Genomic DNA, 20,859 nt, shown 5'->3' with positions numbered 1-20,859 from the left:
AAAGAAGCATGGCCAGTAGGTCGAGGGAGGGGATTCTGTCCGTCTACTCTGCTCTGGTGAGACCCCACTGGCTGTGCTGTGTCCAGCTCTGGGGCCCCCAGCACAAGAAGGATGTGAACCCATTGGAGCAGGTCCAGAGGAGGGCCACAAAGATGATCAGGGCATTGGAGCACCTCCCCTGTGAGGACAGGCTGGGAGAATTGGGGTTGTTCAGCCTGGAGAAGGGAAGGCTCTAGGGAGACCTTATAGCGGCCTTCCAGTACTTAAAGGGGGCCTATAAGAAAGATGGGGACAAACATTTTAGCAGGGCCTGTTGTGATAGGACAAGGAGTAATAGTTTTAAACTAAAAGAGGGCAGATTTAGACTAGATATTAGGAAAAAATTTTTTACAATGAGGATGGTAAAACACTGGCACAGGCTGCCCAGAGAGGTGGTGGATGCCCCATCCTTGGGAACACTCAAGGTCAGGTTGGACGGGGCTCTGAGCAACCTGCTCTAGACAAAGATGTCCCTGCTTATTGCAGAGGGGGCTGGACTAGATGACCTTTAAAGGTCCCTTCCAACCGAAACTGTTCTATGATTCTATGATATCAGTGAAGAACTACTACAGAGAAGCTTGTGGCAAAATTAACATCTTGCAATAAAGGTGCTGATAGCCAGGCTTTATTTAATTATTTCCTAAACTATTAGTGCTTTACACTGCAAGCACTTTTTTTAAAAAATGTGTATTTGTGTTTTACGCACTCTGTCATTACACATCTCTATGCAAATGCACCTTTTTGCCACAAATCAGATTTCCCTGAAAGGCAGACACCCTGTGAAAAACACATGGCCACCATGTATAACACAGCACTGCCACAGGTCCTCTGGCCAGCTCTTGGAGATACTGTGCTTAAAATTTGTCTGTAGAAAAACAGAATTTCTGAAATCCTGTATTGCTACACACAAAGACTTTTAAATCATTCAGTATTACCAAATCAAAGAATAGATGCTGTTTTGTTTCATCTCTTCATGAAGACAAAGTGGTGAATGCCATTTACATAAATAAATCTCACCATAACATTTTGCCATAATATTTTCTCACAGAAACTTACCATTTTCTGACTGCCACCACTTCTTTTTCCTATCAGGCTCAAAAGTCGTAATAATATTTTCAACCATGTGACTGTTATGCTGCGTATAGGGATTATATGGGTATCTGGAATCACAGAGAAAGCACTTCTGTTCAGCCTAGAAAACAAAACAAGTAGAATAAAAGATGAATTTGGTCTCTTCTCTAAATATCTGGTGGTTGTGCACATATTTATGCCGTTGCTAGACTGGAACCTGTCATGTTGCTTTGGGTGCCTGTGCTTTTAATCTCTCAGGCTTTCATATATAAGGGACAAGCCCAAGAAAGTCATCATATGCACAAAGCATGCATATGATAAATGTTGGCCTTGGTTTGCCCCAGGCAAACTATAAAAAATACACTTTTTCCATTGTGGGGAAGGGATCTCGTTAAAAGCAGAGATAAGTTTGCCAAGGTGTTGATTCTGGGTTTAGCTGCCAGAGAGTTTGTTTTGCAAGAGTTTCTCAGGAGAAATTTATTTTTTTAAAGTTGAGCTTTTATTCATGTCTCATAAAGGCTGTAGAAACTTTCAGCCAGAGACAGCAGTGAGGAGGGAGAACGGATACAGGGGAGGACTGGATCTTTCAAGATCTGAAGAAGTCTTGAAGAGGCACATTCACTAAATAATTTATACATTTTTTTCCTCTCTCTTTTGCACATTTTCTAGCAGTTTGGAAACCCAGCCAGCAGCACCAGACAGTTGTACAAATGGAAGGCAAGGCTGAATCCAGGTACAATGTAAGTAGACAGTCTGAGCTGACACCACCACCCTGACCACGGTCAGTGCCTTTGGTAGGCATAGGGAAACTGGAGAACTTTAAAAACAATGTAAAGGAGGAAAATCAGAATGCCAACAGGATGAAAGGGTCTTGTCTGAAAAGGTAACAAGTGGAAGATAAAGGTGGCAATGATTAGCCAATATCTCAACACAGAAGGAGAGGCTTTGTCTGCAAAAGGGCTTTGAAAGCGAGGGCAAGGAGCTCCTATTTAGGGTGACAAGAGGGGGATTGAGTGGGAGATGTAAGGAGAGGTGACAAGGTTAACACACCAGGCTGGGAGATGACCCATGCTGAGCCACGTGGACAAGCCCAAGCAGCATGCGATTGTAGCCGGCAGGGCCACAGGGAAGTGCATGGCAGCAGCTGTGCCAGGGGATGCCCAGGGCAGGCATGGGGGGTTGCGCTACGCAGACGGACTCTACGAGATTTGGGCAGAGCCTGAGTGCAAGGACTCAGGGATAAGCTGAAGTGGAAGGTGATGTGTGCCTGGCTGACAGGGATGCTGGCAGGGAGAAGAGGGGACGACACAGCACCCGAGAGGGAGCTGAAGAAAGAGGCACAGATTCAGTGCCCATGGCTGGGAGGCTGGTAGGGATGCTGCTGAAAACAGAAAGTTGAAGTCAGTGGCAGAAGCTGGGCTGGAAACGACACAGAAAGTGATGAGTGGAGAAGCACCCTGCCCGGCACACTCAGGATCTATGGAGAAGTATTAGGAATGGTTTGCACATCTTTGTATTATGAAATCATCTAGGAATTATTCACATTTAAATAAACAAAGACATACAGATTTACAGGGATTGTATAATCCGTGTGTTTTAAACATGACGATAAATATATATTCTATTCAGGCATTCTGTACCACACTTGACAAGTGTATGAATGTACAACTTAGAAGATGAAACAGAAATAGCAAAAATACTCTGTCATCTCATTTCACAAAGCTCTGGTAAGGAGAGCTCAGGCTGTCGAAGCATTGGGCAGGACTGCGCACACCCACTCTCTGGTATATAAAGACGCATACAATATGATACTCAGTCAACTTATGTTTAAGGCTGCTCCACAAAAATCTTTTTGTGCCCCAAAGGACAAGCACATGCATGTCCACATAAGATAAGTCTGGCAGATCCCATTTGCCTCTGAAGTGTGCAGCTTTATACTCTCCTCTATACTGACTCCTCTTTCTTCTCCTTTCAAAACATGTATAAGTAGTAAATGCAACTATAGGGCTAAAAACCGCTTAACCTACATTTAGAAACAATAAGACACATGAAAGACTTAATGATTTGTGGTGTTTCTTTTCAAACACAAAGCTGTTGAACTCTAATTTTTTTTCAATCTGAATTTTCAATAAGACATCCCAACCGAGTCCTGGCTCTTGGCAGCTTGCCACGTTGACTAACACACACTTTCACAAGTACGGTTTGCTCTTGTCATGATGCCTGACACAGGTCATCAGGATGGGAAATGGGGGAGGAAGAACTTTGCTTTGCAAGATGTAAAGCTTCCTGGCCTGCCTCCAGCAAAGTATTCAAAATGTGCTGGTGAGAAAGAGGGCTGAGTTGAGTGAGACTCTGATATACTACAGGTAACACACACACATTTAAGGCAAGCTGATAGAGCAGAACACATTGCCAGAGCACAAGCCTCTGTCTCTTGTGCTCTGCAAAGCAGCAGAATTTGTAGTTCTCGCCCTCTTCAGGACACAGTCATCAGGGGTCAAGATATGTTGAAGAAGCATTAAATCACAGGGATTATTGTGGAACGGCTGTTCCTTTTCATGAGTCTGTATTTACATAATTCAAAGGATAAGTACAGACAAGTGAAAATATTAATTTTTTATTGCTCTTTGATCTCCTCTTAAAAAGCAAAAATAAAAGGCAATCATCCAGCTAAGGGCCAGAAAGACAATGTCTCTGAAATGGCTCTTTGAGCTCATCTACCAAGCAGTGCCAATACTCTGAAGATTAAAGAGGTGTTTACATTTTGCAGAAAACTGTGGTTGCGATATGTAACTTGGAGCAGTGCTTGCTGCCATCTCATTGTGGCAGAGCTTTACTCTGCAAATATGTCACACCATTTTGCCAGGAGGTCATAAACTGTAATTATTTTCAATTGCTTATAAATTAAGCTGTATTTTATTAACTTCCTCTTCAGCCTAAGCTGGTATTTAGTGAAAATATTTCTATTTTCAACAATTTATTAGTTCAGTGGCGCGAAGTCCTCTGGGACATGTAACAGGGGAATTCCCATTTCTGCTTAGCACGGCTCCTGCACGCCTGCTGGTCCCTCATGGCCCCTTTTTGCTGTGGCCAAGGAGCAAGAGGGATCCCTCTGATCACTCATGTTTTGGATCTGCCTACCCACCCACCCAGCCAAAGACTGGCCTACACCATTAGGTTTTCCCTCTGCTGGAGATGGCTTTCTGCTTTTATCAATGTTGGTCTTATTTCAGATCAAAAGACATGAAAGAACATGGTGTGAATCTCTTAACAGGCTGCCTCAGGTCTCAACACTGTATGAGACAGGTCCTCCAGTGAAGGTCCACCAAGGCAGTGCCTACAGCCTGCAGGACCGCACTTCTCGGGCACTCAGGCACATGCAAACTGTGGTCTTCACCTCTGAGGCATGAGTGAGAAGAGGACTCACAGAGCAAAGCTCCTTCAGAAATCCCTGTGCTCATTTGCATCTCATGGATGTTTCTCCCTCTTGAGAAGCTGTACATCACTGTGGGAGCCATTTGCTGCCAAACCCTCCATATGTGCTGCAATAAGGCATAGCCTTCCACCAGACTTATGTCACAATGTCTGACAACTATTCAGACAACTCCAACAGAAACTTTCTAGTCTGGGCAAAGTCCTTTCACAGTTGAGAATAATATTAGAAAGCAGAGTTCAGTTTATTAAAAAAGAAAGCGCAAACCAACCTCTAGGTAGCCTATAATGCAGTACTTCTGAGGGCTGTTCATTCCACAGGTTGATGAAGCTGTTAATTGCTTGCTGCGACCCAGGAGGAGGTCCCCGACAGCCGGGTGGCAGGATCCAGCATCACAGTCATCCTGTGCACGCTGGAGTTTTACCAGCACTGAGTGCAAAAGAGCAAAGATATATTAAATTGTTTTGTATACCCGGCAGTATTCTCCATACAAGATCAGTTAAAACCCAACATCAGCAGAAAACTAAGTTATCCTTTGCCTGTACTACTTTTGTCGTTAATAATATAATTTGGTAGAATCTTGAAGAGCTTTGGTAATGGACACACCTGCTACAAAATCATTATTAAAAAATAAAGCTAGCATATTGCAAATCTATGCTAAAACTTAAATTCTCAGCATATTATTGCACAGTAAACATGCCAATCTGCTATGAGCATATTTATTATGCTTCCTATTCTGTCATACCCATAGTCAGCACTCCTGCTGCAGAATCACAGGCATTTCAATTGACTCTGTGAGTAGAGCCAGATTTGGATTAATTCTGCTGGCTTCTGTTGACTTCCCAGTGATAATGGTGGAACCGAGACCAGGATAGATGTCAGGTGTACCTCAGATTTCCTGATGATTTACAATGAACCCCCTGGTCTGGTCCCAGAACCCTCCATTCAGACCCTATGGAATGGTCATTAATAATTAAACTGAATAATTCTGAATTCTTTAAATAACTGCAGGATCTTTCTGTTTATTTTGCCTGAAACAACTTTAAATGTAGTTCAGACTTTCCTTACAGGGCTTGTCCTTTTAAACAAGTTCTGTCCTGAAACTTTGAACAGGAATGGGTACCTTGGAGGCTTTATCTATTCAGCTTTACTTGGCTCAACTTGCCATAAAAAGTGCAGTTTAAAAAAAAACCCACAACGGATACATGAAGATCCCACAGAACACTAGAAACAGTAATGCAATTACAACAGTAAGAATACAGTATTTTACAGCCAGATTTCAGTCTGTGGCTCAGGCTATACTTCAGGTGATGAGTGATGCTTGACTCTTTAGGCGTAAAGCAAGTCTGGTTAGCCTGCTTTGCTTTATTTATGCACATCCATGCTCATTATTCATTAGCAGATACTGATCGCCCCTTTCAGGACCTGATTCAGACTCAATTACAACACGTATCTTTTCTTTCTACTTAAAGGTTTCCTACCACTCATAGCTCCACATGTGTCTAAATAGTGTACTTAAAAGAAGCAAAATCTTGGAGACGTATGTAAATCACATGATAATATTTCCAAATTGGCCTGAGTAACATCTGTACTTACTGAGGTGTAATAGGATGGCCAGCCCCAGCCTCATGCCTCCCTGTGAAACTCAAACTGGTACCACTGCAAGAGAAGAACTGGTGACGGTCTCTTGGTGCTCTGCCTCACCAATGCACCCCTTGTGCATAGGCTTACCCAGAGCTGGCCTTTAGTAAAGTGATAGAGCCATAATAAAAATATAAAGATCAAAAGGAAACCATGGCTTTGATTTTGTTCTAGCAAAAATTTCTCATGACAGAAATTCTGGCGCTGAAACTGAGATAAAACACCCAGACACAGACGGGTACCTCACAAGGGCTTTTGGAGAAGACTGTGAAAACATATACACACTTAGCATAAAGTAAAACAGAATGCTATCAGCAAAAGCATTGTAGTATTCAAATACAAGCCATTTAATCCTAACTAGATTCAGCAGGGCTGTTTGCAGAGATCTAACTCCTTCTCTGGAGGTTCTTGTTTCTTTTCATTAACTTAAAACAAAGACTGAGGTCCTAAGGAAGATGCCACTGAGAAATGCTTGATGCCAGGTGCTATGAATTTTGGCAGAGACAAGGTTATAACTACATCTTAAAGTGCAGTGAAGAAAACCAGGTAATGTCAGTATCAACGCAAAAGACTCGTACAGGGGAACCTCCGTGTGAACCCAAGGGAGGTTCATTGTGGCATTTACTTCACATCCTTCCTCTTCCTACTCACCTGGAGGAAAGTAAGACTTGCCAACACAAAACCTCCGTTGGAAAATACAGAAGGCAGCCATGGGTATAAAAGACAACCCAGCATCCTGCCACCAAGCAGAGCTCCCAAACCACAGCCTGTCCCCCATCTTTGCGTCTTCCACCTCTTTCTCCACCTCTAGGGGCCAGTGTGCCCTGATGCAGCTCCAGCTGCTGGGGCATCCCCATGTGAATGTGCACAAAATGCCACTTCCTGGCTCCGTTCTTGTTCCTCACCTTCCTACAGCCATCGCCGTGCTGGATGAGCCAAGCCAATACCGCCTCAGAGTAGAGGGAACATAACCAAAGGCAGGCAAGGTATTCCAGGTGTTACAGGCCCCACGTAGACTTGGTTCATGCGGCTCTATACCGCACATGACACAACAGCCTTACCTAGATGGCTATTTCAGCAACCGCAGGTGGGGAAAGCTATCAAGGGTCACCAGCCTTCCATGCTGCTTCAGCTTCTCTCACCTGCCATGACTGCTGAGAGCCTGGCGTGTGCTGGGGAGACGATGCCAGCAAGCATCTGCGCAGCTGCGCCTGGCTCCCCGCTACAGAGACCGGTGTCCGAAGCAATACTGAGCAAACATTTTCCTGCTGCGTTGGTCTCTCAGTTTTATACTTTGAGACATAGGACAGACTTAGAGACTACTTAGGCTGCAAGCACTGTGACAGCACTGTAGTGAAATACAGGTATCCATGGTAAGAGCAATCCTGGTAGGTACATGTCCCAGTCCTTACCCTGTCTAACACCGTGATGTTCAATACCAACGATACTCTAAAATGATGCCCTTTAACAGAGAAACAAGGACCAGCAAAACCCCAACAAACTTTAGTTCCACGCTTAGCAGGAAAATCAGATACCGAAGAGGTCTTACCTGGGTTTCAGACAGCCAAGTGTTTCAGCTGGAAATGAGCACAACCGACTGAGGGAAGCAAGCAAAGGCATACCTATGCACTTCAGCTGGAGAAGACAGCGTGTCCCCTGAGGCACCAAAGTGTAGGTGAGAATGAGACCCAGCCTGCAACCTGCCAAAGGCTTGATTTGTGAACTCTTTCTGCCGGAGCTTCTGTCATTAGCAAATATGTGCAGTGAAAGAAAATTGTGACAGGTTAAGTTCACGGCAGAAACAGTTCATGCAACTGAAAAGAAAAGGCTGAACCGGGTTCTTAAAGAGCTGGCAAACAACTCTTTAATTGTTGTTTAATTAAACAACTCTTTAGCCGGTCTGGTGTGCAACCAAACATCAAGTCTATAGCGACTTACCATCAGAAGTCTAGTGGTGCTGCTTTATCTGAACATAGGCTAGGAAGGGCGACTCCTCACAGCAGGGGTGCCAACGGTCTGGACGGGCTGACTTGGGATTTTGAGGTGCCTGTAAACATGCCTCCCCAAAAGCTGTGATCACACCTGTGTGGATGTATCGAGCCAGCTTTGAAATATCTCAAGCTCTGAATCACTGCCGTGAGCACTGGGGTTTTTTCACTTTAAAGCTAAAGACAACATGGCAGCTGGAGCCACAGCTTTGCATTTCAGCACAAGCTTTGCCTGTAACTGGCCACAGTGGCAAGCACGGGGCAGGGTGGTGTGTGGGGTAAAGGGTGGTGGCGGGAAATGCAGTGATGGAGCAGCTCTGACATGGCGATCACCACCTCATGCACCGACCTGGCCACTGGTTTTTGGCATCTTTGTTGAAAACTGTGGCACTTCGATTCCAGTTTTCAGAACGGCAGGTTGTCTTGGGTACACATTTTTACTTGTAACATATTCGTTATCAGTTCTCCTCTGACTGCCTGTAAGGCTTGATTCATGATTGTCTGTAAAGTGTCATCACATCCCCAGACAGAAGGTTTTCTATACGTGCAAAATACGTTTTTTGAACTAATCATCACTTTTCTTTTGGTAGTTCCTATTCTTTCAGAAAAAAAAAAAAAGATACATGTTCTTTAATCCTATTGCAATGCTCAGTACTAAGTGTCCTCTGCCATTACTATGAGTGTTCACTCTTGCAGAAATAATTCATATGCTTACATTTTTTGAAATTATTTTTCTCAAGTGCATGTGGAAATTACTTGTGGGAGACTTTTCTCAGGCTAATTTAATCTGTATTTAGTTTGTATTCATGCATGATTAATTATTGTACACATTTTTATTTAGTGGGCTTCAATAATAAGAAATAAGACTAAATGATATATTAAGACACTAATTTTACTTTTTATGTGTAAGCAGTATGTCAAGTGCTCTCTGAAAAAGTGACATATAACTGAAGAAAGTATTATTATTATGACGCTACTAAATCATAGAATGCTTGATGCTTTATTAGCATATTTGGTATGGAATTCGGATTTTGTTACAGAGAAGTTATGTGAGAATATCAAGGAAGATTTATTTGCAAAATATAGCTGGTCCTGTGTCTTGATTTATGTAGGACCCCAAGCAAGAAGGAGATTTTAAACCGCTTGAGGCGAGGATTAAGAAACTTCTTTCTTGCTTCTTTAATCTCTCCACTGGTAAAGGATCTGGATTTATAACGCATCACTCATCCCATGCTGGCTGGAGGGTAGATACCATTGGTGCGTGATTTTTCAAGTCATCACAGGTCCTACGGTTGTCATTTCGTAGGCCCAAGGCATATCCGTAACGCACACAAAGGACAGGAATTGCTAGCACTCTGGCATATATTCCGTTCACAGACACCAACCAGCAGTGAGGGAAGAGGGCAGGAGCAGAGGCACCAGCCATGCTTCAGAGCCTGGCCCCGGGATGCTGGCTGATGGGCAGCTGGCACCAGCCCATCTAGGTACGCATTTTCCTCCAATGGACATTCTGAATAAAAATGTCTCTTTGGGTATATGGATTTTTTCCCCTCTAATGAAAACATGAAAAACGTCAGAAAAAAAAAAAAATCTTTCTTTAAAGTTTCAATAAGAAATAAAATTGTTTGAGCCTGGGATTATTCTTGCCATGTGAAAAGCAAGTATTTAATCTAAACAAATCACCTGGGCTTCCTTTAGAATCAATGGAGAAAGACAGGGATCTCTACAGGGCCCATCCTACCACCTTCTTTAGATACTTACCTTAAAGGGATAAGTCCCCGTTTGGAGGCATCCGCTGCCTTCCTTTCGCTGTGGGCAGCCCAGGTCCCTAGATTAGGACAGATGTCTGTATTTTAAGCAACTGAAGTGTACTGAGATGAATCCCATCCATAAAGAACTGGCCAAAATCTTCAACGAAATCTAATAGTCTGAAAAGCAAAACCATGTTGCTGCATTTGTCTCTCTCTTGTTTCTGCTCTCATTTCTTCAAGCATGTTACACTTAAAGTATAATTTCTCAAAGGCAAAGACTGTGCATTTTCTGGTTTTCTACACATTGGGAGAATGTAGCATCGAATAATAAAACCAGAATGAAGTATAAGCTACAATAAAATATAATAAGTATTTTATTTGATGGATTTGATCAGGAGAGAGCTAAGGACAGAAGAAGAATACACTGTGGAGCTCAGGGACATGGGGAGAGGGAGGCCACACCATCCCCCAGACTCCTCGCCTCTGCATCCACTGGCTGGCTGCTCCTCCGTATGTTGCATCCTGGAGCAAACAGCTACTTTTAAAATTGTATTTAATAATTGTTTAAAAGAGCTTTTCCACACTTCAAAAGGATGTAAAATCTATTTACAATTTATGAGAAGCTTCTTCATTTTCTAACAGTCACAGCACCCCATGGTGCCCTTCACCTTTTGCGTGCAAGTCAGGTGTTTGAAGTCTTTGTTTTTTCCACCACAAACAAGAAATGCAACTTGAATGTTATCTCCCCGGCAGGCACAGCATTGCTGACAGTAGCAATCAACGCTAAAGACAAAAAGACAGAGCAGATTTGTTTCAAAATAGCAGTGTGATTTTCAAAGTGCTATTCAAGATACATATATTCAAGATCGATGTTATTTCCTGAGGTCCTGACATTTCCAAGCTGGTGGTACAACTGGCAGGATGAGAATTCTGTCATATACCTTGTTGTGATCGCATGTTAGTTTACTCAGAATTGGTGAGTACATGCAGTACAAGTGGACAAGGCTGTTTCTAGGAACCTTCTCACATCAATAAACAAAAGTGCTTCAAATTTTTCACTTTTAATTGCATTACTGGCCTATTAATCTGAAATAATTATTCTCCCTGAATTCAAGAGAAAAAAATGGATTATTGCACATGGAAACACAGCAGCGGGGACTAGAAAGAAAAAAAAGAAAAGGAACATGCTCAGAAAGAAACAACTGAAGACACTTATGAGTAAAAGGAAGCAAAAGAGCTTTTCCAGCCTCCACAAGGTGTTGCAGCCTCGTGTCCAGGGCTGCCTTGGCCCCTTGTCCCTCTTCCTCCCTCCCAACTAGGCCCCCTGGATGAACTCCAAGCCTGCCTCCCCCATTATTGAGCCCGGGGGTCTTGACAAACCCCATTACCAGTACCCAGCTCTGGCCGCTGTGTCCAGATGCCATGGGACTGCGCCCATCAGCGCCATGCCTCATGGGATCAGAGACACAGCAGAACCGACGCCTGGTATGCGGACAAAGGCTGAAGCTAGAGCGCCAGATCTAGCGCTAGATCAGCACTGAACTCGTAGGTGCTCTGGATGCCCTCCCAAAGGGGCCTGTTCCCTTACCACAGTCCTTGTGAACAGTCTTGTCTTCCTTGTGTCAGTAACCACGGCTCCTCAGGGCTTGAGATACAGCCCTGCTTTTTGGTTTGTACATTGTCAGGATAGCTATGGCAAGCTTTTAGATATATTTTTCTAGTGATGATTTACTATACCTGAGTCATAAACTGCAAAACCCCATGGAACTGGCATCCCCCTGATGAAGGCTGCCCTCCAGGAGGGAACTCAAAGCGACATCCAGCCTGGGGAGCCACAAATAACTCTCCTCCCTTTGGATGCCCTGCTCTTTTTTTTTGCACATAGCAACATTTCCGCAGCTGTTTGGAGAACCTCTGTTGGCTCTGCTACACATTTTGAGACACCAACAAAGACCGAGACTGAAGAAGTGCTTCACTCTGGAGTATTTGGTCCTACGGGTTGTCGTCACCCACAGCTGCCCGGGGTGTTCTGCTGTGTCCCCGCCGACCTTCCACAGGTGAACAAAGGGGAAGTACACCAAGGAAAGCAGATTCACCCTCCCAAGCACACCCTTTGGGTTCCTGGCATTATTCAGCCCCATTAAGTCCATATACAAGTTTCTTCCATGATTATGAGGAGAAAACTGCATTTTTGAGGTTTTTATCGGAAGTGCTGTAGGATCTATATATAAACCCCACAACTGTGGGAATTAACCATTCACGTTTTCTCTTCTAAAACAGGGTCTCCACTAAAAAGGGAGAGTTGTATCAGACCTGCAGGAGTTAAGAGAAGCTATATTTATATTTACCACTTTATCAGGAATAATCTAAAGCCTCTGCAAATAAGACAACTGGAAAAGACTTTTAAAAGCTGATATTTGCTTTGCACATATCACTATTTTGGCTACATGGAAAGGTTTGTTTCTCAGAGAACTGATGCTCATTCAAGCTGTTCAAGCCAAGGTGCTTCACACTAGTCAAAAAAATGGTTATTTTTAAAGACAATTTGACCAAAGATTTTTTTTTTGAAAGACATTTGTTCAATTACTTTCTTCAAGAAACAAAAACTGCAAAGTACACACAACCCAGGCCAGAGGGTACGGTCCTTCCAACTCTGCCAACAAATTGACTCAAGCAGCAAGAAGAGCAGTTGTTGAATTAGATTTACCTATATGCTTTTACAGAGTCAATCATACTTCGTTTTAAAATATCAAGCTATATTTTGGCAAAAAATAAAAGACCAAAGAAAGCCCTTAGCAAACCAGGGATTAAAATTCTATTATAGCTTTAAAGTACAATTTGTACGAGGACAATACACACAGAGCTAGGATGACGGCAACAGTTCTTCACAGAACAGCCACTACCCTGCAATATAAAATAATGAAGCTTCTCAGTGGAAAGCTTTTTCCACCACAGTATCTGTTAATAGGGCACAACAGTGCTCTCATTCTGCTAATGGTCTCTGTACTGTTGAAAGTGCTAAGAAAGGATTGTCCTATTTTTATTCACCCAAATTTGTGGCAACGTTCTGTTTTAAATCCCTATTATTAGATTTTCCATACCTGTCAACCTAAATTGTCCTAAGTACTTTTCTCTAGGTTAAAGCAAATTCTTCTGTAAAGGTTAAATTGATGTTGTTTAGAAATTATCCTGAGCTCAGAAAATCTCCCTGGCTCCTGAGGAACCTTTGTGACCTACTGGCTTAGAAACATTTTGTTACCAATGCAGAAACCTTCCATACTGTAGTCTGTTTAGGAACTAAGACGTATGTTTGAGGTTTCTTTGCAGGGGGAATAAACAAAAATCAGAACCCAGGAGACCACAATTTAAAGAACAAACAAAGAGAAAACAGTCAATTCCACAAGCTCGCAAAAAACCCTAGGAAACTGAGAGATGGAGTAAAAGTGAGACGGATTGAAAATAACTTTTCTTTCCCATTACTTTGTGGGCTAGCAGAAACGGTTTCTTTCTCATATAATTGGAAAACAAAAGTAGCACAAAATCACTAGAAATCTGAAAAAGTACATTGAGATTGAAATGAATAAAGCTTCAGGAAGCTGCAGAAATAGAAAGGTCTGCATAGTGAAATAACTGGGAAATCTGATGTTTTCCATCTGTAGTCACCAGTACCTGTGATACACAAGGCGTCTGGCTGTGCACAACGCCAGCACTCTCACACGCCCCCCTCCTGTGGTCACCCACGAGGTCCCTGGTTGCAGAAGATAGCAAGTGCAGAGCAGACAGGCGTTAGATGAACCAGAGCTCAGTCAAAAGCCTCCACAGCTATACACGCCTTCTTTTGCCTAACTTGTCAGCTTAGCTGTTCATATTGCCATTTTGGAGATTCCCCATCTTCAGTCCCAAACGAAATTTAACAGAAAGGTTTCTCAGGAGTATTTAAATCTATCAACATACACACGTCAATTACCTAAAAATACGACAGAATGATGGCTGGCTGACTATCAGCTGTTTAATTTTATCTGCGTCTATCCTGTAACATTTGGAATCTGTACACACATAGGAAGCATCACACATAAGTCACGCACAAAATAAGTGAGGGCAATGATTAGATTTTGTCATGGATCCTAACGATATAACCAACATAACAGTAGCACAGCAATAACACCACATGCGAGCAAGTTGGGACTGGTGCATAGATTTATACTATTTGCCCAGGATCAAGAATATATAACCTCTGCTCCACGTTTCTCACAAGTACTAATGATACCAGATGGGAAAAAGCAGAAAAAAAATAATGTTTCCCTTCACTTTCCTGATCTCCCCTTGTCATACGGAAGGAAAGTGTTGTCACCACCAGGCAGGAGCAGCTGGGTATGATGGAAACGCAGCCAAGCACAGAAAATGCCAGCGGCGAACCTGGAAAAGGCAACACCTCTTGCTTTCAAACCTTCTTATCGAGGCAGCTCCTTCTCAGCAGAAGGCGGCAGGAAGCAATCTTTCCCTTGCTGACCATCCGTGCAGAGTGCTTTCCACGAGCAAACCCATTGGTTTGCTCACACGTTGCCCATCCTTTCTCACCGGTTGGTTTGTGACCATTACCCCGAGCTCCCAGCAGTGGAGTCAAGGGAGTAGGTGTCTATGAATGCCGAGCCAGACGGCACTTCAAAGTCTCTGCTATACCTTGAAGGGTAAGCAGCCTGCAACAGAAAACGGTAGAAAAGGACCAGAGCATTGGGGAAGCCAGGGTCAATTCAAAGTTGAGGACTAAGAGGGTGGGAGAAGGAAGAGAACCAGCTGATACAGGTACTGTGGCAGGGAAAAGATTTAATGTTTTGAGAAGGTGCACAGGTACTCATAGGGACATAAGACTGGACAAGGAAGCTGTCGAGAGAGCTGGCAGGGGATTACAGAGAAGACGTTGGAAGTTGTAGCTTAGTGAGACAGACATGAAAGAAGTGCAGTGTGCTAGGAGCTCAGAAAAAAAGTATTGTCAGGCTGGAACAGAGGCTGAAAAAATCCCAGGGCTATCGACAGGCAGGGCTACAGGGTCTCCACTCACTGCACGGGTAGGTCTGTGTACACAATGTTTAAAGAGTTGGGATGCATTGGACCTACTGGGCACGCTGAGGTGCTCACGTAACAGTATCTTGACCCCTTCAGATTGCCTTGCAGAAGCGCCCTGAAAACGAACTGAAACCCTGGTGATTGCCAGATTACACTTAGACTAGGTAAAGCTTAATTAACAGCTGTCATTTTTGCTAGGTTCAGCTCTCACCAACCATACTCAAATTGTTACAGAAAGCAACAGGCATGGTAAAATAAATTTAAAAAAAAAAAAACCACCACCAAAACATGCAGTTAATGCTCTTTATTATTAAAATCAAAACAATATTCTTATAAAGCAAAACATTTCTGGAAATTTGCCAAGATTTTCTTACAACCTGTTTGGGCTGGCAAGAACACCAAGGGAATAATTTTCAAGAAAACTTCAAATATTTATCTCTTACAGAGCTCAAACAATGAAAGAAAGGTGTATCCTTACCTACACTGATTTCAAAATAAGTTTGGGGAACCTTGTTCTGCTGATTAAGCATCAACTCACATGCATGCTACTAGATATTTGTAATGCCACAAGGTCACAACAACTTGAAAAATGTTGATAAAATGTTAGTAAGACTATGTCAAACTTGTTCTTGTGAATATCCTAGTGTCAACATCAGCTCATGTAAGGCTTACCCAGATCTCTCCTCAACCCTGAAACAGACTTCAGTGCCTTTTATGCAATTAACAAATAGCAATGCCTTTTCCTCTATCAAAGACAAATCATTCATATCCCTCCACTACGGCAGCTAACACCATTTCCAACCAGGTAGCCCTGAAGAAGCTCAAATCCTTCCTACCATCCAGGTTTTTAAGACTAGTGATTCTTTTTGAGACTAAGCTTTATGCTGGGACACAGCAAACTTGTAGCAAAGGAGTGAAAAATTATGATTATTTGTGACCACAACTTCAAAGAAACTTTGAGAAACCAATTTATTTATGGTCATATGTTTTATTCAGGAAAACTATGTTCCAAAGAAAGGAAAACTATGTTCCAAAGAATGGAAAACAGAACATTAAAATCAAAGAAATACTGGAGGTCACAACGCACACTGCTGTGTCTTTGTCTCCTGATAATTGCTGTTTAGACAACTCAAGAAGCCATTATGTGAAAGGATTAGTGGGTTTATGTAACTTGATCAATTATCAAAATATTTCTGGTCTGTAATCATGATCTAATTACTAAAAATAGCCAAGTGGTGATAGATCAGGATTTATTACTAACCTGACAATCTAGACAGGAATTCGGCTCAGTGACTGATGTTCCCTTCCTGCCCCCGTACACCATACAATCTATCAACAACACATAGCAAATCTCTGCTGAATGAAAGACAAGACTTCCAATCAGTTATCTGTCTACACCAAACCATTTAAATTCTTGGGAAAAGGGGAAAAAAAACCACAACAAGATTACACTGTAATATTTTTAACCTCAGCTTTCATAGTACTTACTGAAGCACAGTGCTTATCCCAGCTCTGCTGTGGGTGAAGTATAAGCCTCATGAAGCAGCTGTATAAATTGCATTTTAAATGTTAGCTAAGTGACAGAGATATTCAAAAACAGAATGAGGATTAATATCTCTTTAAAAAGATTTGTAGTAGTAAATAATTTTGGACCATGTATTAAAACAGTGGTGATTCCGTAGAACAGTCATCCTATTGACGCAGTGAATTAACGGTAAATGGGATTGTTTCAGAAAGCCTAAGTACCTTTAACGTACTTTTCCTTTTCACTGAACTGGACTGTTCTGCTCTTCGAAACCCTATGAAGAGAAGGCCGTTTGAAAAAGGATCTCTCAGAAGACCAGAAGTGGGACTGAGCTGGAAAAACTCAGAGGCCAAGACCTCCTTTCCTTGCCATCTTCTTTTTGTTTAAACCAGCTACAGACGCCCCAGGATGATTGAAGACTGTCAATCAGTGCCATCGCAGTAGCGGTGACCACTCGCATGACCGCACTGCAACGCCATCGCCACCCTGCTCACGGCGGGACGCCGTCCCCAGCCCGGCTTCGGGGAGGGTCACCGCGCCTCTGGCCGCCGCGCGGCGTTGGTAGAGCGGGGGCCGCGGTTCCCGCTCCGCGGCTAGCGCCAGCCTCCGCCCGAGCAGCGGGACAGGCCGGCCCCGCCAGCCCTGCGCCCCCACGGCCCGGGGCGGCTTCCCCGGCAGGAGGCACAGCCGGTGCCAGCGGGTGGCTGTGTAACCCGGCCCTAAGCGTTAGCTAAAGCGGGGGACGCACGAAAGCCGAAACCCCCCACTCACCAAACGGCTTCCCCGCTTGAGGGGCGGGCGGCGGGCACAGCCGCCCCAGAGGGAAAAGGGCGGGAACGGCGCCCGCGCACAGGGCCCCACGGTTCACCCAGCACCTCCCTGCGCGGGAGCGCGGCCCCGGGGCAGGGGACGGCAGCGCCCGGCTCCCCGGCGGCACCGCCGCCCGCCGCCTCGCCTCTCCGGCCCTGCGAGCGTGGATCCTCCCCATTGGCCGAGGGCAGCGCCCGCCGCCATCGCCGCTCGGTGGCGCCCGGCTCACCCTCACGGCCGCCCCTCGCTGCTCCGTCCTCCCCCGACGCCCATCTACCCCCTCCCAGTCCCTCCCGCTGGGCCCCCCGAATTGATTTTCCTCCCGTCCACCCCCTTTCCAGCCACTCCCACCCTCTCCTCTCCGTATTTGCTCTTCTGCACCTGTATTTCCTCCTTCTCCTCCTCCTTCTAACCACCTCGGTGCCTCCACGTTCCGGTAAAGCGGCTGCTCCCTTCCCTTCATTCCCCCCCGCGCTGCTTCCATCCCCTCCCCGCCGCCTCCGGGCTCCGCCAGCCGAGGGGCGGCCGGTCCCGGGGCACTCCTGCTCCCCGGCCGGCCTCTCCCGCCCCTTCTCGCTAACACTTTCCAAGTGCCTTTTCAGCCGTCGTGAACCACCTGTGCAGCCGCCTGTAGCAGCAGCAAACGATGGGGCCTTGGGCTTAGTCTCGAAATGCTTTAGCCAGGTTTTTAATTTTGCTTGGTGTATCTTGCGTACCGTTTCCACCATGTTAATGCCGAAGTGTGTTGAAGGGTAGGTGGGGAATCTGTGCGTGTTTGCATTTGCTGCTCTCGTTCGGTCTACCGTTGCCTCCGTTACTGTCTTTGACACCAGATGTGCTTTGTAGCGTAACATTCCAGGGGATTATTTTTTTCTGTTCTGTTTCATTTGTGGTTTGCTAAACTGTACAGATGTGAGACTTCTTATGTGGTTTTCCCCTCTTGGCACACATCAAGGGACTTCATAAATCACCACCGTTAGGAAGCGCTGTATTTTTGGCAAGGCAGTTCGCTTTTACGTAGATGACCGCACTCAAGCGTCAGGATGCTTTCGGATCTTGTTAAACACCGTAGTGAAACAAGTGTGTGTAAAGCAGCAGCTGAGGGGCAGCCCCTTGGCTCGCCTGCATGGCTTGCAGTGGACAGCTGGATTTCTTTCTCCTTCCCTGCTCCCTTCAGGCTCCTGAAGGTGATTTGGCAGGTGCTCATAGGCTGCAGCAGCTGAGGTGTGACCAGGAGAGCAGAGAACAAGCACGCAGGTGCGTCAGGAAAGGAGCATGCTGTGAGCTGGAATAGCCTGGTATTTGGTAGATGCAGTATGATCACTGTTACGTTGCTTTAGCACAGTACAGTGAATGCATAGTGTTGGTATAAAGGAAAGCATTACTGCTATGTAATTTTCTCCATTTTTCTTAAATTCCAAAAAATGTTTACTGTGTTTTCCCTCATAAACCCCCGTACAGACACCTGTAGTTAAAAATATGATTATAATGGCAGAAAGCTGCAAGCGGTTTTGTCCCATGGCACTTCTCCTCTCTAAGAGGCTGCTCAACGCAGCATTGAGCACTAATACCAAAACCGGTTTTGTCTGGGGGCGGGTTGGACTGCTTCAGTTCATAGCCTGGGAGAGCATCTGCTGAGCATCTCAACCACATCCATTGGTTGCTCTTTCCAGGCCTCAGTGTTGAGAGCATTTCAAGGCAAAATGGGGCTTATCGGGCAAAATCTCCGGCTGCTGAATTGTACCCTATGATCATGGGCATGTCAGTGTAAGAGCTTTAAGTGCTGTGGCTAAAGCTGCCAGCTGTTTCTGAGATGAGGGGACAAATGTACAGATAAACATATTTTCAGCCTGCTTATTTACCTCTTGTAGTATAATTCTCCCAACCCCTTTTTCTTTCTGACTCTCTGACCCAGTTGTTATTATAGTTGCCAAAATGATCACAACAGACCGATCGAAATTCAGCGAGAACATCAGCGTGTTGCTGTATCTTTCCTTTCTTGAAACCCACTGTCTGCCAAGCCCTAGAAAGAAAAAATACTCTTTAAACCTCTTTGTACTACTATCTTATTCTCAGATTCCTTTTGTTCTCAAAAGCTGTAGGTACCCAGACAAACACTTGTTTTCTTCAAATTGTATACACTTCCGCACGCTACTTGAAACTCTTTGCCATGGATCTACATTTTCCTCTAAACCATTAAAAAGAGCAAATCTGTATTAATGCTGTGAAACTCATCACTTCCTGTGTTTCTAGGGTATGGGTTTTATTTGCTTGCCTCATTCTCAAACAATACTGGAGTCTTCAGTCTCTCTCTTTTCTGATCTGTGAATATAAATGTTTGGTGCAACATTTAATTTTAAAAGATCTTACATGAAGCACTTTTCCTTGAATAATTTTGATGTCACCTAAGATGTTAGTAGTTCCCAAAAGACACTGGAGAGCTCCCCTTTTGGCTGTAAGAAGATGTCTAGGTTGGCTCAGCTACTCGTGAACTCGTGGCACGGTGGCAGCAGCATAACGTAGCCCCGTAACTGACTTTGTTCTGGGAGCAGCGCAGCTGTAGAGCCTTCAGGGGACACCGGCGTGGAGGAGAATGAATTGCTGCAATTCTAAGGAAAAAAAATCTGGAGATGAGCTGACATTACTGTTACTAAGGAGTAAGGTTTGTGGTGAGAGGCAGTGCCTCCACCAACACAGGGAAAAGAAGAGAAATAATGAGCATAAATTAGCTCTCTTTTCAATTCAGGTCTGAAGACTGGCTTGTGAGCTTAAAATCTGTCCTTCCCCACTACTACAGCCCGCTGTCTTAAAGCCTTTTCTCTCACAGATAACATAAGATACTGCCTCTTTTCAAACACTGCTTGGGTTCATACCCGTAGTGTCTAAAGCAGAATTACCACCGCAAGCCAGGTCGTAGTGCTCCTCCAGTTCGCTTTCGAAGCTACCCGACGCACACCGCTTTAAACGATCACTCAGTAACGCGCAGCTCCACAAATTTTTCTTGATACCCGTTTCCCCCTCTTCTGAGCAGCGCGTTCCTGCTGTCTGGCCGCTACGGCGCGGGTGGCTTCGGACCCCGGCGCGGCGGGCGGCCGCAGCCCCGAGAGCCCAGACCACTCGCAGGAGCGGAGCGGCGGCCCCGGACGCCCCGCCCGCCCCGGCTCTGCTCTCGCCTCCCGGCAGCCGCCGCTCCCCCGGGCTGTCGGGTCGGGGAACAGCTCCCGTTGTTTCCATAGATACGCGGTTCTGCTCGGTCCCCCCCGCCAGGCGACCCGCTCCTCCCGAGGCAGCTGCCGCTCTCCGCCGGGGAGCGGGCGGCGCATGCCCGTGGGGCGGTGAGCATGCGCGCAGCCGGGGCGGGCAGGGCGCCGCCGCCGCTGCTCCCGCCGGCCTGTGGCTCCCGCCGGCCTGTGGCTCCCGCCGCCGCCGGGCGTCGGAGCGAGCCCGCCCCGGGCCAGGCGCGCTGCCATGGTCAGCGAGGCGGGTGCCGAGCAGGGCGTTTGCGGTTCCCCTCCGCTCTCCGGCCTCGCCCGCGGC

At 45.3% G+C, this 20,859-nt stretch overlaps 1 protein-coding gene across 2 annotated transcripts in view; it reads right to left on the bottom strand.

Moving 5' to 3' along the window:
- Positions 1–6,173, bottom strand: part of LAMB4 (laminin subunit beta 4) — a 43,925-nt gene extending 37,752 nt beyond the window's left edge. For both annotated transcript variants that reach the window (XM_086473990.1, XM_086473998.1), the window contains exons 1-3: positions 6,140–6,173; positions 4,815–4,972; positions 1,096–1,231 (exon numbers count right to left, since the gene is read on the bottom strand). In XM_086473990.1, the coding sequence (XP_086330116.1) occupies positions 1,096–1,231; positions 4,815–4,972; positions 6,140–6,173 (328 nt within the window). The remainder of the gene's footprint in view (positions 1–1,095; positions 1,232–4,814; positions 4,973–6,139) is intronic.
- Positions 6,174–20,859: the final 14,686 nt, after the last annotated feature.

The sequence above is a fragment of the Leptosomus discolor genome, chromosome 1 (genome assembly GCF_034619465.1).
Source record: "Leptosomus discolor isolate bLepDis1 chromosome 1, bLepDis1.hap2, whole genome shotgun sequence".
Lineage (NCBI taxonomy): Eukaryota > Metazoa > Chordata > Aves > Leptosomiformes > Leptosomidae > Leptosomus > Leptosomus discolor.
The sequence above is the reverse complement of the archived record's forward strand: the minus strand, read 5'-3'. Positions and strand labels throughout refer to the sequence as shown.